The following is a 17,595-nucleotide window of genomic DNA, read 5'->3' on the forward strand; positions in this document are numbered from 1 at the left end:
TCCTCTGTGTATATCTGACTTTCCAATGAAAATAAATAAATCTTAAAAAAAAAAGAAAATGTTGGCAGTGAAGGTGCCACTGTTTTATTCAATGTAAACTCCCCAGCACTTAGCACAACTTAATATATAAAACTTCAACCATTACTGTTGAATAAATGAATGTGACCATTTAAAAAAATCTAAGCTATTTAACTGTTGCTGTATCTTTGTGTCTTCATAATTAATACCATGACTCTCACCTCCAGGTGTTGTAAATACAGAATTTCTGCATGTTTAAGGTGGTACAAAAAAAAAGCAAAGCAGAGGTGATTTATGAAGAAAGGGAAGCCCACGCTCTTCCTCATGAAGGCCATGATAAATGAGGAACATTACGTGAGGAGAAAGGCAGGGAGAAGGATGGCTTCTGTCAGCCAAGAAGGTGCTGCCAAGTAATTCTTTAAGGATGTTAATCTCACCAGCACCGAAGTCCCCCCAGCGGCTCACAGGGGCCCAGAGTTGCTCCAGCCCACACATGGGGTGTCCTGAGAGGAACGGGGCTTTGGGGAAGGAGGCAGAGGAGAACCCCAATGCTAGTGATGATCAATGTGTCTCCAAAAATGGGTGAAGAATCACTTTCTCTGACTCACATAGAATTCCCACTCTCCCAGCTTCGCAAAGTGCGCAGAACTACAGTGTTGGATGCCTGATTACTTTAACCCACAGCATCACGCCGTGACCCAAGGCCACCAGCTGGACCGGGCTGGTCACTGGCTTCCTTCCATCTGGTCTCGGCTCCTACCTCCCAGGGGAGACCCCTCTCCCTGCTCCCCCTCCCACTGAAGTGAAGGTAAGGGTGGTGACTCAAGTAGGTGATCCCCAGGGAGCCGGCTGGAAGAGGAAGGGAGGGAGCAGGGCTACCAAGAAGCCAGGTGTTTCTGAGCTTGCAGGCGCGTGACTGCATTTTAAATAACGATGGGAATTCCCAATTTTAGGTAATCTCTATAAAATAAAAACTTTCCAAAGAAATGAGCAATGCTGTGTGTATATAAAGTGAGACAGCATTTTGTGTTAGACATTAAAAAATTATTTCTACCTTACATTGCTTTTAGGATCACAACTCGGAGCCCTAATCCCTTCAGAGCACCAGCGTCACCAATTAACAAAATGACTTGCCAATAAACAAAGGAGGGGGTGTATGGGGAGCATCACAATGCTATGCTTTGTTTTAGCTAACAATCCAGCACTCTGCATGAGAATTCTCTTGTTTTCAACAGCCACACACAAATACCCCCAACCCTCAGTAACTCCTGAGCTTCTGCTTAACAAAAGGAATCCGCTTCCTTTCTTCTACAGGTCAAATTTCCAGGTTACAAGAACAGAAAAAAAACACCAGCTTGGTCCTTGGGCCACTGATTAAGACAGGTGCACATACACCTTTCACTTTCAAAGGTGGTCTTCACTCCCACAAACACATGTGTGCCCTACCCCCCTGGGGTATATCTTGATGAACACACTCAGCAGGAGCCTGGTGGAGAAGTCTTGAGGGGTCAGGTGACTTTCGTCCATCCCAAGAAAAGGTTGAACACGCATCAAGCATGCATCAATCCTGGTCACCCCATGTGCAGCTAGGAAACACAGAGCAGAGACCAGAGATTATCCTTTTAGAACAGCTGCCTCCTGGCAGCTTCTCTCACCTCCCTCCTCCCCAAGGGCACCACCTGTAATTTCCACCCCCAGGACTTCTCGAGCTTACTCCTCAAAGGTACAGGCTTTGGCACCTGCAGCCTTGGTCTGCAGATACCCACAGTGCAGTCCTGCCATGCAGCTTCCATACAGGCTGAACAAGTGCTCCCAATGTTTAAACAAGTGAACCTGAGCCTCTTATTATCCTTTCTGTGGACACACTTCTTATTCTGACACTCTGGGTGTTAAAACTAACCACATTAACTGTGTTTACATCTTAAATCATTGTTTTCAATTCAGCCATGCTCATTTCTGCATTTTCACAGCTGTGCACAGCATGCCCTCTCTCTTTGTTATTTCTCAAGAGGTGGCTACTGGTTTTTTTTCCTAAGGTTGCTCTCAGGAATTTTTATATTTGTTGGTAATTTTTTTGCCTGCAGCCTCCACTTGTAACACTAACACTTTCTTTTCACAAACTCACTTGTAAATGATGTCAAGGTGACAACAAAGGGCATGTTTCTGCCTCCCAAGCCTCTCTTAGAACTTTTTCCTGGGAGGCTGTAGGCCTGAAAACGCAGCAGTGGGGAGTTCTGTTCTCTCTGCTGTGGCACTCACCACCGCAGCAGGTGCATTAGGAATCCTGACCTGTTGCCCCTCCCATGCAAACCGCAATGCATGAGCGGGTTCAGGGCTGTCTGAGGTTACAGCAGCTAAGGGAGGCTCTGCAAGGGATAAATATTTATACCTCTGCATGACAGTATGAACCCAGGCTCTGGCTTTCCTGGGAAATTGCTGTTATTATCATGTTTCACTCTTTTTTTTTTTCCTGAGGCTGGAAGTGACAATTTAATATAGTGTCAAATTAATACTTCAATGCAAAGTCTTGTTTCATTGAATGTTTTTGAAAGGCTGAATTATCTATAATCCGCATTTTGCCTCCGGCTATGTTTACAGCTCACTCCAGCGACAGGGAAAGAAAGATGAGAGGGAGGGAGCCAGAGGAGAGAGGAAAGGCGAAGGAACTCAGTGAAGTCAGCCTGTATTTAACGACTACTTTGTTTTGGAATGGTCAAATAAATGTCATCCAAATTTTCCTCATAGATGTCTTAATATGTCTTGCAATAATGGCCTTAAAGGGTCTATCCACAGAATTTATTTTGATTTCAAATAGTTTTGAAGTAAAAAAAAAGAATGCAAAGATTACTACATCTAAATGAACATTAAAAACAAAACTTCACTGATTTTTCTTAAACTCCAGGAGCAGATGTAACAGTGATGTGATCCCCTATAGTGTTTGCAAGCATTACAGGAACACGGATGGCACAGAGTACACCCAGATGCCACACTGATGCTGCTAATCCCATCAGCTGCACACTGCAGTTGAGACCCATGAACCCCATCATCTCATTAGAATCAAGCAACCCCATCGAATGCATAGTGACATCAGCTCTTCAAAGCAGTACAGAATGTGCTGCTCCAGGCATCATCAGACAGGAGACCTAGATCAAGGCCAAGGGGGCTCTCCAGCAATCCCTCTATGCTCTAATCAGGAGCCAGGCCTTTGGTGGCCATGCCAGGGGCAAACATGTGAGCAGGTGAGGAGCTGGAGGAGGTAAACAGTCAGGGCAAGGCAGAGGCAGCCAGGAGATGTTGACAGAACCCCACAAGAACTGGTGGCTCAGGAAAGTGAGCCTGGGAGCTGCTCCCTGAGCCCAAACAACTGAGAAGAGCTGCAGAGTCCTAGGATGGCAGCCCCAACCCCAGCAAAAGTCTCTTGGAAAACAGCTTCCCTGAATCAGGCCCAGAGACCCTGCATGACCTTCCTGGACTGAAACTAAGCAATCTGAATATAACCATCCAACAAGAGCAGGCAGGTGCTATGGGTGTGGAGCCAGCTTGGTTCCATTCAGGGAAGGCCCTGTTGCCTGCTGGGGGAGTGCACACAGCACTTCCATTGCAGCACTTGGGGCACAGAACCACTGACCAGGGACTGCAGTTTGGCTGAGGCTTGTCAGGGCCTGGCCTCCCACCCCTACCTGTTCTTCCTCTATCCACTAGCAAGTTACTGGGCATAACAGGGAGTACACCCCAGAGAGAGTACATTTGGGCTCCCAGGAGTCCCAGCGCACACGGCTGGCAAAGAGGACTTTGAACTGGGCCATGGGAACACCAGGTATGAGCAACAACATCCCCTACACTTCAGCTCACCTTTTACAGTAAGTATGCAAGTTTATGAACACTTTGGCTAAAGTAGTTGTGGTTAACTGATAGGCCCTAGAGCATATACTCACAGAATAAGAAGCAGTCTGTGGAATGATTAATGGAACCTGCCACCTCTACTTTAATGGTAGTATCTTCAGTAAAAGGGACGTGAATGTCTTTATGCTCAGGCTAGATGGTTTTACAATCTGCACAGGGAGAATGCATCAACAAACACCCCGTACTTGGGAAGTAATAAAATATATTTCCTTTTTAAAGCACACCTTACTTGATGATTTGCTTCATTTCAATATGCTCATGCTGAATGATAAACTTGTCTGTTTCAGATCTAACAACTTCTCAGAGTAATGATGACCATGAGGGGGACCTAGTTGAATCAGATGATATAGGAATAGAGTCCTGAACCTGGGGATAGGCAGAGCATACACCCCTAATCAGCAGGAAGCAGCTACAGTAGATAGGAATCTGCATCCTTCAGCAACTCTTAAGATTAAGGGTAGGAAATTTCCGAGGAGGGAATGATATGGACTAAGGCAGGCAGCTAGTTGAGCGTCACTAGTTTGGACCACACTTCCCCCACCTATGTAATGTTCAGGGGCCTGAAACCCAACAGTGTTCACCAGCTTCAACGGACCATTCCTCCGAAGTAAGCAGCAGAGTGCTCGAATGTCATGGACAGCAGGCACTGCCCCGTCCCTCACTCTGACGTCAGGCACAGACAGACCTACTGATTCCTGGGGTTGCGTGCACGAGAAGGCTGCGGAGCATGGACGTGACCTTCTCTACTTGGGGCCCTGCCCATCAACAGTTTCCCTTCCTTCCCATGCTTGCTGCGGGGCAGCTGAGAGCAATTTTACACATGCCTTCTCTAAAAAGGTACCACAGTACCACTGTCCAGCAAGGGAAGGACCAACAGATGCATTCTAAGCAGGGTTCCCCCAAATTGCAGCTTTTACTTGCTAATGATTCACTGTGCATTTTTAGGCTCACTCCAGGCTCCATTTTGTACTATCTATTTTGCCATTCACCTTTCCTCATATTTCAAGTTTCCTTAAAAGTCACCTTAAATCTTTGCTGGAATGAATGAATGAATGAATGAGAGAGAGAGAGAGGAGAGAGAGAGAGAGAGAGAGAGAGAGAGAGAGAGAGAGAGAGAGAGAGAAAGAAAGAAGGAAAGAAAGAAAGAAAGAAAGAAAGAGAAGCTGAGTTTAGAGACTGCTTCATTAACCAATCAGAACAAGCTAGGACCTTCCCCTCCATGTCCTTTAAGTCAATTGTGTTGATCAGCATGGCTATTCTCAGTCTTCAAGACCCTTTAAATGAATTTAAAATCTTCTGTTTCTAAGAAGAAAGAAAAGCAGCTGCGGATATATGACACTCTCCAGAACATGGGGCACGCCAGCAAAAGACCAACTCAGCAGAAGCAGAGGGAGAGGACATCTGTAACACTGAAGCTGCTCCTGGCGTGTGTCAGCATACTTCACTTGGTTCCCAGTGTACTTTACGCCATACTGAGGACCAGCAACCCCATATTGCAGGTTACAGTAGCTATCTAGAGAAAATGTTTCACATTGTGATTGCTCTAAAGTTAAAACTCTGAACCCAGAGTTGTCATCCAGAATTGATACATGAATTTAAGGCCACCATTTATTACAATGGTATATCCTGGTCATTCATCAGATACTATGTTCCCATCAGTCAAGACATAAAGTTTGCATTGCATGTTCTGAGACAAATAAAAGCATAAAAAGAAAGTGCATCATAAAATTCCAAAAGAGGAAACATGAAAAAGTAAGTAGTTTAAAAGCTAAAGAACTAAGAGCTACAATCTGAAATTCAGTTCCCTTTGAAGCCAGAGAACCTCAGGGTTTTCACCCTCACAGGTACTATGTTGTCACCTTATTTTATTTTTCCTTAATTTTAGTGGGAGAGAGAAGAGAAAGCTTCTCTATGTACTGTTTCACATTCCAAATGTCCACATTGGTTGGAGGTGTAATTTATTCAGGAGTAAGGAAACTCAACTCAGATCTCCCACATGAGTGGCAGGACGCATGACTTGAGCAATCACTGCAATCCAATCTCTGAGTGTTTCAGCAGGAAACAGGAGTCAGGAGACAGAGCTGGGAAATGAATGCACCACCAGTGTGGGAAGCGGGTGTCTTCACTGCCAAATGCCTGCCCTTACCTGGTTGAATGCACCACCAGTGTGGGAAGCGGGTGTCTTCACTGCCAAATGCCTGCCCTTACCCTGGTACTTAAAATGCATTCCACTGATGACAGGCAATAACATAAGCACTATAGGATAGATCGCAGAAGGAGCAGATGCCATAAAAGATTTATTAGATGATAAATGAATGTAGGACCTGGCTAATGTTTTTAGAAAATAAATTATAGGCAGTACCATGTTTCCAGAAACAGAATGTGGTTCAAAGATTTTTATAGATTCTACTGCAAGCAAAGTGCAATTGATCACATCTGCAAAGACTAGGAGAATAAGGCACGCCAAGAAATAACCCATTAAGGTGGAGCATGAACCACCACCACAGCCATGCTTTAAAGCCCTTTAAACAGACATCTCAGGGCTCACGGGTCCAAGTGAGCGCTGTCTCCAAGCCAGCACTCTGTGAGGAGTATTCAGTGCTTGTTTAAGGTGTCAGGGCTGTGGCACTTTCTTTTGGATTTTCTCTGTGACACAGCTCATCTTAACCTTTGGCAAGATTCGACTGCTGGACCTTCGGGAGACAAGAAGGTATGCAGGGTGGAGTCCTCATAATGGCAGGAGACAGCAAAGAGCTTTTGTTCCCCACCCCTCAGCTGATGAGGTGGCCAGCCCTCTGCTGGACCTGGGCATCATGGCACCTGGAGAGCAGACCTTCAGCCTCCAGAGCCGGGCAGCTGGCCTAGAGCTGAAGCAGCTGCAGAGTCCCAGGCCCCACCCGCAGCGCCTGTGTTCCATTGCTGGCTCTGCCTCCCCACTCCAGTTTCCTACTTGTGGAGACTCTGGGAGGCGCAGGAGACTGGGTGCCTAGTACCCCCATGGGAGATATGGGGTGTGATTTCAGCTCCTAGCTTTGGGCCAGCCCAGTCTTTTAAAGATTTTTTAAAAAAAATATTTATTTATTTTTACTTGAAAGGGAGATTTACACAGAGAAAGAGAAAGATCTTTCATCTGCTGGTTCACTCCTAGCAGCGTCTAGAGCTGAGCTGATCTGAAGTCAGGAGTTCTTCCGGGCCCCTCAGATGGGTACAGGGTCCCAAGGCTTTGAGCCACTCTCCTCTGCTTTCCAGGTCATAGCATGGAGCTGGACTGGAAGTGGAGCAGCTGGGTAGGGACCCATAATGGGATGTCCTGCTTGCAGGTAGAAGTTTAACCAATTGAGCTACTGCACCAACTTGGTGCACACTAGTCTTTCTGGGCATCTAGGGAGTGAACCAGCAGATGGCAGTTATTCTGTGTATGAAATTAACATAATTTTCAAAAAAACTCATTGGGTCTATGGCATTTTGTTATGACAGTCCAAGGACATAAAGACTGTAGAAGCAACAGTGCATGTGGCTTCAGATATCAGCTCTCAGTACGACTGCTGTGATGAAGATGCCTGCTGTATGCTTCAGGTGGGAGGCAGGAGCCTAAGCCAGTGCATTCTGAAACAGCTCTGTGTAGAAGCCTGCTTGGGCAACAGTCATATCTGTGCCACAAGACACAATTTCTCAACATCACTTGTTCTTAGTGTTAAAAATATAAGCATTATGTTAGAAGAATGCTGCTGCCACCACCACCCAAACGATGCTCTGCTATGTGCTCGCCACACACTGCCCAGCTGGTCCTCAAGACTCCAGAGCTGGTGTTTCCAGCATCAGCATCATGCCAGGGAAGAAGCAACAACACATGCTTTGTGGATGACAGGGTTGGGACCTGAACCTGGAGCTGTGTGATGCACACTCTTGGTGAATGCAGTGAGTGAAGTCTGTCACAGGTGAGGCTGGGACTGGTGAACACCGGCGACCTTGTGCTAGAAATGACTGCATGAGACAGACATTTTTGGTGCTCAGGGTGGCTGTCTCTTTGGTCATTGTGGAAAGCAGACTGCTTGGAGACAGAGAGGGAAAGAGAGAAAGAGAAGGTGAGAGGGAGAGAGGGAGAGGGAGAGAGGGAGAGAGAGAGAGAGAGGGAGGGAGGGAGAGAGAGAGAGAGAGAGAGAGAGAGAGAGAGAGAGAGAGAGAGAAAGGAATAAGAAGTGTGTGTGTGTGTTGCAAGCATTCTGGAGCCCATCTTTGGAAATCAGAGAATTTTCCCAGCAGGAAAAGGTGAGTTAGGAGGGGTGGGGATGGAAGGATTGGGAAAGCAGATGGGATTTGGGGGTCTAAATGGATAGATGCCTAGAGCTCAGAGACTCACTTCTGGCAAGGTAGGGAATCTTCTGAGAGTCAAAGAATCTTAAGTGGAGAGATTGGAAAAGCAAGAGTCGGGGTCAGCCAAGCAGTCACACAGAAGAGTGCTCAAATCCCACTGCTGAGGGTCTTTACAGCAAATGTGATCCTAAATGCTAATTGTCAATAGCGCGGTCTCAGCAGAATGCACTGCCCAGGCTTTCTGCAGAAAGCCAGGCTGGAGGAGACAATGTCCAACTGGTTCCATTCATTTCCTAACTGCATGCCCAAACCTTCAGCCTTGATGATCAAGGTGTCATGAACATTAACCATCCCACAGTTTCAAAGGGAAAAAAAATGTATGAAGGTTACCTGGTGGTATTTCTTTAGGATGTTGTGCATTTCGGCCACGTCTTCGCTGGTGATGGTCTTGATGACGTATCTTTTGTCATAGGACGTATGGAACCGTGCCCCACTGCGGGCCTGCGAGTCGTTGGGGAGGGGTGCGCTTCTGGTCAAGGAATTCTTCCCAGGTGGGGCGTGGGGTGGAAGGGGAGGAAGAGGAGGGAAGAGAATCAGTTAAAGCTGTGGCTGCTGTGATTTCCAGACAGGCAGCTATCACATCACGTTCTCCTGAACACTCGTGCTTCTGGAATAAACAGGTGTGGGATGACAACAGACCGAAGCAGCAAGCCTTCCAGAGGGAAAGACATCAGCTCTGTGGCGCAGTGCTCTGCAGGTGCGTTGGTGGCTACAGCTGTGTTCAGAGTGACTTTCTCCACCTTGTTCTTGCCTGAGTAGGACAGGGGCTCCCATTTTGACTTCTCAAATAACATCAGCAGCCACAGATGAAAGCAATGGGAAACAGTCCCTGGGACTGTGTGTATGACAGGCACTTGATACAGTCAGGCTCTAGTGACAGTCCTGGGTCAACGGTCAGGGTTACTGTCCTCCATCAGCACACAGGGCGTGGGGAGAAGAGGGGAGTAACACTCAGGCAGAGGTTGCACCACCAGTAAGGGAAAAACCAGAGTTTGGGCTAAAAACCAAACTCTCAGCTAGTGGCAGAGGCTGCCTGCTGTATGCCCTGGGTGGGGAGGCAGGAGCCTGGACAGTGCATTCTGAAACAACCCCACACGCTTCTACTCCACCAAGTCTGAGCACCTGGGGTCCTGGGGTGAAGGCAGATGAGGAGGCACTGTGGAGAGTTGCTCTGTGGCCAGGGAAGCATACCCATCTCCATGTGGACTCCTGCCCCACCCTGCTTTTTACCAGGCCCTGACGGTGGCATACCCCTGGGACCCAGAAGCCATCCCTGCCACCTGTGCCTTCCACCCCTACTTTGGCCCCAGCAGACTGCATATGTGGGGCTCAAAGGCAAAGATCCCACTTCCTTTCTGGTCCTGTGGTTCAGGGAACAGATGCCTTTATGGGAAGGTAATGCTTCTGCCTGTGGCACCTTCAATGAACCCCTTTCTGCCCAGTATCATCAAGAATACTTGTCTTCCTCTCCCTCTCTATATGAGACCCACCAGGATGGGACTGGAGAAGAAATAACCAAGTCACAGTAGTGCAGCCAAGTCACAGTAGTGCAGCTGCTTGCTGTGGCCTGTGCTTTCAGGATGGGGATGGAGTCCTTGCATCCACCATGGCAACAGATTGCAACATTCTGAATCAACATGTTGGCATGCAAATGCAAGCAGTGTCATGACTGCCTATGGCTGAATCTATCTGCCTTAGCTCACTCGGAAATTGGACTGAAAATCAATACAGCTCCTAGTGACTCCAACTAGCAGGATGTGGCAGTGCTAAATTATTCTTATTACAACCAAACTCACTAGAAAGATTGGGGACAACACAAATTATTTTCAGGATGAAAATGGCTATATTAGGGACAGGCATTTGGCATGGTGGTTAAGTTGCTGCTGGGGACATCCACAGTATCAGAGTGCCTGGTTTGAATCCTGGTTACTCCTGATCAAGTTTTGTGCTAATGTTTACTCTTTGGTGGGGTGTTGGGGGGCTTGGTCAGGGCAGCAGGTGATGGCTCAAGCTCTGTGGGCATTTGGGGGAGTGAACCAGCAGAAGGAGCTCTCCATCTATCTCTGTTTCCTTGCCTTTCAAATAAATGAAAATACATTTTAAAATTTTTTACATGACCATAGTTGAAAAAAAAGGGGGTTTAATTGTCAATGACATTACATATACTCAAGGAAAAATTTTTCTCAATTTTTTATTTATCTGAAAGGCAGAGTTAGAGAAAGAAAGTTTCCATCCACTAATTTACTCCCCAGTATATTACCTGCAATGGCCGTAGCTGGGCTAGTCCAAAGCCACTGTTGTAGGCAGTGGCTTAAACTGTGCCACAGGCAGGATGGGAGCAGGCTGGGGGATTGGCAAATTGTTTTTTTTTTAATTTTTAACTTATCATTTTTATCTTATTATTTTTATTTTAATTTTTAACTTACTATTTTTATTTTATTATTTAATTTTTAACTTATTATTTTTAAATTTTATGGTACAACTGCATAGGGCCTGGGATTTCCCTACTCCCTCCCCAAATTTCCCCAAATTTCCAACCCCACACTGATTTTCCCTATATTATTACAATAGTATAGTCCTTCATATGCAGTCATATGTACATCAGTCTGTTATTTAAGTGTGTCCTGAAATTGCTGGTACAGACAATGCCAAAGAGTCCTGTATCCTATTGTCAAGATATAAAGGAAAAAAATTTTAAAAGTCTTCACACTACTTAGAATGAAAAAAAAAGATAAAAATAAACAACCCATTTTGAGGTTTTAAATGCTAGAGGAAAAAAAATCAATTATTTAATTGTCTTAACTTTTCCTCCTAAACATTAACATTCATCTACAAAAAGATATTGATTCCAAGTGAAACATGATTCTAGAAATGGTAAAACTTCAAATTATCATCAGGTCTAAAATTAAAGCAGCAACAATCCACTTTATGGAAGGCAGGTGGAACAGACCATAAATTCAGGTGTAAAAGAACCATTGGGACACAGCCCGATGAGGAAGAATAAATGACAACCAAATCCTGCAAAGATGGACGTAAGGCAACATACCACCCAGTCACAGCTGGTTTTCCTGTCCATGTTCTATAGTAGGCCACAGTGAAGCTGATACAACTGAGAACTGCACTGTGGATGCTGTACCCTAATGAGCAACTGAGTCACGGCACTTGCAGAAGTACTGGATGCTGGTGGAGCTGGTCTGCATGTCATGTGTGAGCACCAAGAGTCAAGTCACTGGCCTGTGGCTCCTGAACGACTGTGCTGGAGGTGCAAGGTCCAGGGGTGTCACGTACGTGGTCATCACAAGCTGGCTGGCAACAGTGCTTTCCCCATTCTATTCTTCCAACGCCAGGGTGGTTAAAACAGGAAACTTGATTGCTATGGATTAATTGCTGACAACAGGAATGGAATTAATCAATTAAAGAAACCTTTATTAACACTTTGGGGACAAGGCAGTATGAGATTCTAAAGGTCTAAACAATTAAATAAGAACTCTAAAAACCCATGAGTTCAGATTCTATCCTCTCCCAAATCCCTTGTTTTTCTTTAATTTTCAAGGACATTTTCATCATCAGGTATTACAGACTTCATTAGGACATATTATTCATATACAAATATTAGCCCTGGGAAATAAGATCTTACAAATTCTAATCTTGAATCTGTCTCAGTTCACTTTATTGACGGTCACAAGAGTAGCTCCAACCCACAACAGCTGACTCTAGTAAACGAATAAAACTTATCACCATTATTTTGAGAGGTAGAGAGAGAGCTCCCATCCACTGTCCCACTCTCCAAATGCTTTCAGTAGCGGCTGGAGGTAGGACCTGGAAACACAGCCAGGTCTCTCAGGTGGGTGGCAGGAACCCACTACTTAAGCCATCACCACTGCCTCCAACAGCTGCATTGATGGGAAGCAACAATCAGGGCCAAAGCTGGGAATCAAACTCATAAGAAAAAGAATTTGCCTAGGGTTCTTGGTTTTCAAAATTTAGGATGTAACTATCCTGAGATTATGAACTTAAAAGAAAAAAAAAGGATGAAGAATAAGCCTAGGAGACAGAGTGGGCTGAGCATAATCCCTGTGACTGATCTTTCATGGCTATAAGGAGATTTATTCAGACATAGGGCCTTGCTTTAGGAATGGCTGCAGGTATCCTGTCCACATGTCCCAGGAAGAGTGTGGTCAGAGGACATCTAGGCAGGGGCAAAATGACACTGTAGGATGTCTGAACCAAGATAAAGGAATGATGACAACAGTTGTTAGAGCTATAAGAAAATACACTGCATAGTTTCCAGATGTATCCAGCACACCATGGGCAAGCATGAGCAAGTGAGTAATGCAAGCAGGCCTGGAGGAGCCAACATACTTGCTGCGCTGCCTGAAACCGGTCTCCAGAGAAGCCAAGTAGAAAGCGTGTCTGGGTGCTATGCTCTGTGAAGAGGGAAGAACACATCCCAGCCATGTGTAGCATGCTTGGACTCGGTGAAAGCCTTTAGAAGAAGGGAAAGGCTTGGAGCAGACTGACCCTGGGAGTGAACTTCAGGTGCCTTGGAGGGGTCTCTCCATGTACAAACATATCTCCTGATCCAAAAGCATCCCAGGTGGAAGCAACATTGCACATTATTCCAAACCACTCATTTCAGAGGGCTGGAATGTGGCCTTATACACAGCTGTGCTAAATAAAAACACTGGTAGAATCACTAAGAAATATGCAGCCAGAGGCTCAGGTATGGCTATTCTGCCCATTTGGGGAGTGAACCAGCAGACGGAAAATCTCTCTCTCTCTCTCCTCTCTGCAACTGTACCCTTCAAATAAAAAATAAATCTTAAAAAAAACAGGGAAAAAAGCAGTTAAAATCAATGTCCAAGGGAAAATCTCTTACTGAAGATAAACTAACTTTAAACGCTAAGCACTCTTCTCATATAACAACCTTAATGTGATATAATTCACAGTCTGTAATCCACCTGTTTAAAGTGTACGGTGGTTTTTAGCATTCACAAAGTAATGTAACCACCACCGCAATCAATTTAAAAAGGGTTTTCGGCACTCTAAGAGGAAACACCACACACTCATTTGCAGTCACTCCCATTCTTTCTCCTTCTCCTTTCAAGCTGGAGGCCACTGATCTACTTCCTGCCTATAGATTTGCCCATCCTGGATATTTCATATCCATATCATCACTCAGCAGACTGCTGCTTGTGACTGAACCAAACGTTTTTCTGACAGGTGCTCTAAGCACTGCCCCGCCACCCCAGGCTCAGCTGACGCACTCCGCCGCTCTTCACCTGAGAAAACGGACACTGTGCTGCATGCAAAGGACGTGCCACCTGTGAATGTAGGTTTGAAGGATGCTCCTAAACTTGCTGTGAACCTTAGCCAAGGATAAAATGAACGTTGAGAACAAAATCTAGGGCAAAGCTGTCAAGTATAAGGCAGGTCAGAAAATGACAATTCAGTCTGTCTCTCTGTCTCTGTCTCTCTCTATCTCGCAGCTTGGCAAACAAATGTACTTTTCCATAGTCAGTTGCAAGTCTGATCCTGGGATATATCCTATTTCAATCTCTGAAGCTCTGGGGCCATGGCCACACAAACAGGGAAAAAGGGGAGGTGGTGAGAGATGGCGCTCATTCTCTCAACGGACACCTTACACCTATAATTGGAAAAGTTTACTGTCCTTTCCCTTAAGGAAGGGATTGATCTCACTGGCCTTCCTGCCCTCTCGTCCAAGCGTGTGCTGAAGATGTTTATTTCCGCAGTAGGCAGTCTAGGATTAGTACAGCCTCCAGAAGGGTGGAGGAAACCATAAAGGTCAATTTAATTAGCTTGTTCTTACCACCAATCCTTGATAGACTTTTAAAAACACCCTGACTTAGCAACCATTACTTTCCCCTGTGTTTATTAAGACAAACAAAAAACCAAAAAGCAAAACAAGCATTCACTGTACATTTGTTTCTGTGAAACTAATCATAAAGTCCTGTATACATTTTTGATATTTTTTCCATTTAAATGCTAACTTGTACATCCTGTTAAAAATTACCTAGGAGGAGTTTTAATTTTTAGTCAAAGGAAAGGCCACTTAAAATCAGTTGCACCATGCTCAGATGTGTAAAAGCAATCATCTTATCATGGGAACATGTTGGTATCACGGAGTAGATCCTAAGGGATAGTCATCTACTCATGGAGACTTGGCAATAGATGGAGGGATCTGACGGCTGGTTGAGTCTCACTTTACGGTTGGGCAAACAGGCCAATCAGGGCCAAGTGAACAGTTTATGGTTATGGCATCATGCCCTGTGAGACCCGAGACTGAAACTGGGATGCCCAGCTCCCATGGCTTGCCTGCTGGTGACTCAGGATTAGGATCTCATGCCTCAAGCCCAGGGCTCTGGGCATAGGAACGGCTGCCAGAAATGGCTGGCTCGTGTCTGATCTGTCTGAGTGGGGCCCAGATGGTCATCAGGCCTTGTCAGAGTTAAAGGCCGACACACTCACTTGAGCACCATGGTCGTCCTGGAGGGTTTATTAAATGCCCGCTGAGTTCACAGCCCTGTGTTAAGCTCTTGGGGCAATCTCAAAGACTGTCTGCTCTGTGATCCCAAGCACTGAATGGCTTTTCATTATAGTGTGGGGTAGGCCACAGTGCAATTTCATGCTTATCAATAATGAAACAGTTTATCAGAAGAGAAGAACATAAAAAGTGAAAGGTGATGACCAACAGAGAAAGCAGATTTCCAGGGACTTCAAGGGCACTGGAAAACTGCCTTCTAAAACCTTAGGCTGGTGCAACACTACAGGGATGAAATGCCAGAGGCTGAGACAGATGTTTGCAGCAGTTAGGATGCTAGTTGGGATGTTCGGATTCTGTATACGGGATCGACTCACAGCTCTGCTCCTGATCCCAGCTACCTACTAATGGGCATCCTGGGAGTCATCAAGGTAATGGCTCAAGCACTTAGGTCCCTGACACCCCATGTGAGAGACCTGGACTGTGGACCATAGTCCCAGTTCCTGCCTGGCTCCAGTGCAGTATGGCCATTATGGGCATCTGAGTGCGTCTCAAGCAGTAAAAACAAACAAAAGTACCTCCACATACACCACACGACATTACTACTTTCGTGCAAAACCCACAGGACTGCTTGCTGGCTGCAGAAATGGGCTAAGGCCTCTGACCCCTTTCTATTCTCTGGCTCACGTCCCATCACCATCTTTCACAATTCTGCCACTGCCATTTGAGATCTTTTGCTTCTGTGCTTTGGTCCAGAAGGTTCACGCCTCTTGGTATATCCCGTTTGGCCTTCCTTTCCTTTCTCCCACACAATTCCCTCAGTGTCTGCTGTGAGCCGGTATTGTGTCAACACTGGGCAGACAGCTGGTCCACAAGTCACAGATCCTTTCCTCCTGCAGCTCAGGTCAGGGTGGGAACCCCATGTCTAGAAATGGTTTTCGTTGAACAGAACGGATTTTTCTAAAGATATCAAGAATGCTTCCCCATCCCCTAAAGTATAGTATCCCCTGAAGTTCTTAACATGTCAGAATTTTTAAACTTGAAATAAGAACATCAAAAGCTTAAAATGTTAATAATTTTAATCAATTATTTTAAAATCAGAACTCTCTGTTACTGATATGAAGAAGAGCGCTCATCAGATGTGAATAATGAGGATTCTAATTCAGGACTCACTGTGCAGGAGAAGTAAATTTTGTTGGTGTGCCATGAAGGCAGTGGGGGATGGAACTGAACAGAACTCCTGGCTCCTGGCTTTGGCCTGGTCCAGCCCTGATCACTGTCATCATTTGAGTAGTGAAAAGAGCAGATGGAGGATCTCTCTGTCACTCTGACTTCCAAATAAATAAAATAGATAAAAAAACCCAAATTACAGAGAATATAATGTTTGCATGCTTCTCATTTCCTTTTTAAGATAGTCAGGTTCACAGAGGTCAATAAGGCAGGCTAATTACAGCATTCCACTTTTATCAGAGTGGTCAACATTGGTCAGAACTGACTTTTTTTCCATGTGCTGCAAACAAGACAGAGACCTTCTCTGCTTGACTCACAAAAAGGTCTGAATATAAGGTCTGAACAACGTGGCAGAGCTTCTTATTGCCACACTGACTTAAAGCTGCTAGTCTAAAATGTAGACACATCAGAAAGGCAACTGGGAAGCACACCAATGGTTCCCTAAGATTAGGGGCTGGGTCACTGATCCTATTTTTCACCCCCAACTGGGGAACAGTGCCCACAGCAGCTCATGTACACAGGCTCAGGGAAAGACCTTCCCTTTTGAACATGTGGTACTCAACCACCGAAACAGCAAGGGTGGCTGGTTCGTGGCTCTGTTAGGCAAGCTTCCACCAGTGAGCTCTGGGATAGGAATGCGAGATTGGATGGGGAAGAGTCACCTGTTTTGCAGGTGAGGCTGTGGTGTGGTGTCAGACTGCCCATCACCTTCGGTCCCCACACCTGCAGGGCACAGGCGCCAAGCACTGACTCCAGAGCCAGAGCTCTCGCCATGGCTACTTTTCTCTCCACACCAGGCAACCAACAGCTTGGGTTCAGCTCCACATTTATGCACTTGCCTTCCACTACAACTCATGGCATTTGTTCCCCTCTGAGACAGAAAGGAGGAGGTTACTGGAGCGGAAAGAAAAGTAGACCTCTAGTATACGAAAGTTACTCTGAACACCGAAATATTTCTTCTTCTTCTTTTTTTAAATAGAAATACAGTTGCCAGAGAGAAAGCAGCAATTTAAATGCCAAGAGCACCAGGCAGCAAGCAGGAAAGGAGGGGCGGCAAAATGATTAATTACACTCACATCGCTCTCCTCAGAGCCCAGCGCAGGGGCCAAGCGTTTAACAGACCTGCCAATTAGTTCCTTGTGAGTCATCTTCCACTTGCCTAATTTCCCCTTAAACTCTGTACTCAGCAATTTGCACATACTTAACTATCAACTTACATGGTTTTGTTTTTAGGGGGAAGAGAAGGAAGGAAGACAGGCTTGTGTTAAAATTCTAGCAACTACACTGACCATTTTAGGAAACATTCAATGCCACGTTTACCTGCTGCAGTGCACAACTTGGAAGATAATGACAATTCTGACTCTCTTTAACACAACTAATGATGAAAAGAAATGTGGGGCACTTCATTTTGGTAGTAAATTGAGGACTCTGACAAGGTGGCATGGGCCCTTAAGCATCAGTTTCTGGTGAATGTCAGTATTACCATGTTATTTGACCAAATCCCTACCCCTGCCAACAACAGGGACAGAGCGAGTCAACACTGGCATCAGAGTCAGGCAGAAGAGCTT

At 45.6% G+C, this 17,595-nt stretch overlaps 1 protein-coding gene across 1 annotated transcript in view; it reads right to left on the bottom strand.

Moving 5' to 3' along the window:
• The window catches only part of PIP4K2A (phosphatidylinositol-5-phosphate 4-kinase type 2 alpha), a 161,818-nt gene that overhangs the window by 35,596 nt on the left and 108,627 nt on the right, over positions 1-17,595 (bottom strand). The window contains exon 4 of the mRNA XM_004578553.3: positions 8,626-8,778. Coding sequence (XP_004578610.1) covers positions 8,626-8,778 — 153 coding nt within the window. The remainder of the gene's footprint in view (positions 1-8,625; positions 8,779-17,595) is intronic.

The sequence above is a fragment of the Ochotona princeps genome, chromosome 10 (genome assembly GCF_030435755.1).
Source record: "Ochotona princeps isolate mOchPri1 chromosome 10, mOchPri1.hap1, whole genome shotgun sequence".
NCBI lineage: Eukaryota > Metazoa > Chordata > Mammalia > Lagomorpha > Ochotonidae > Ochotona > Ochotona princeps.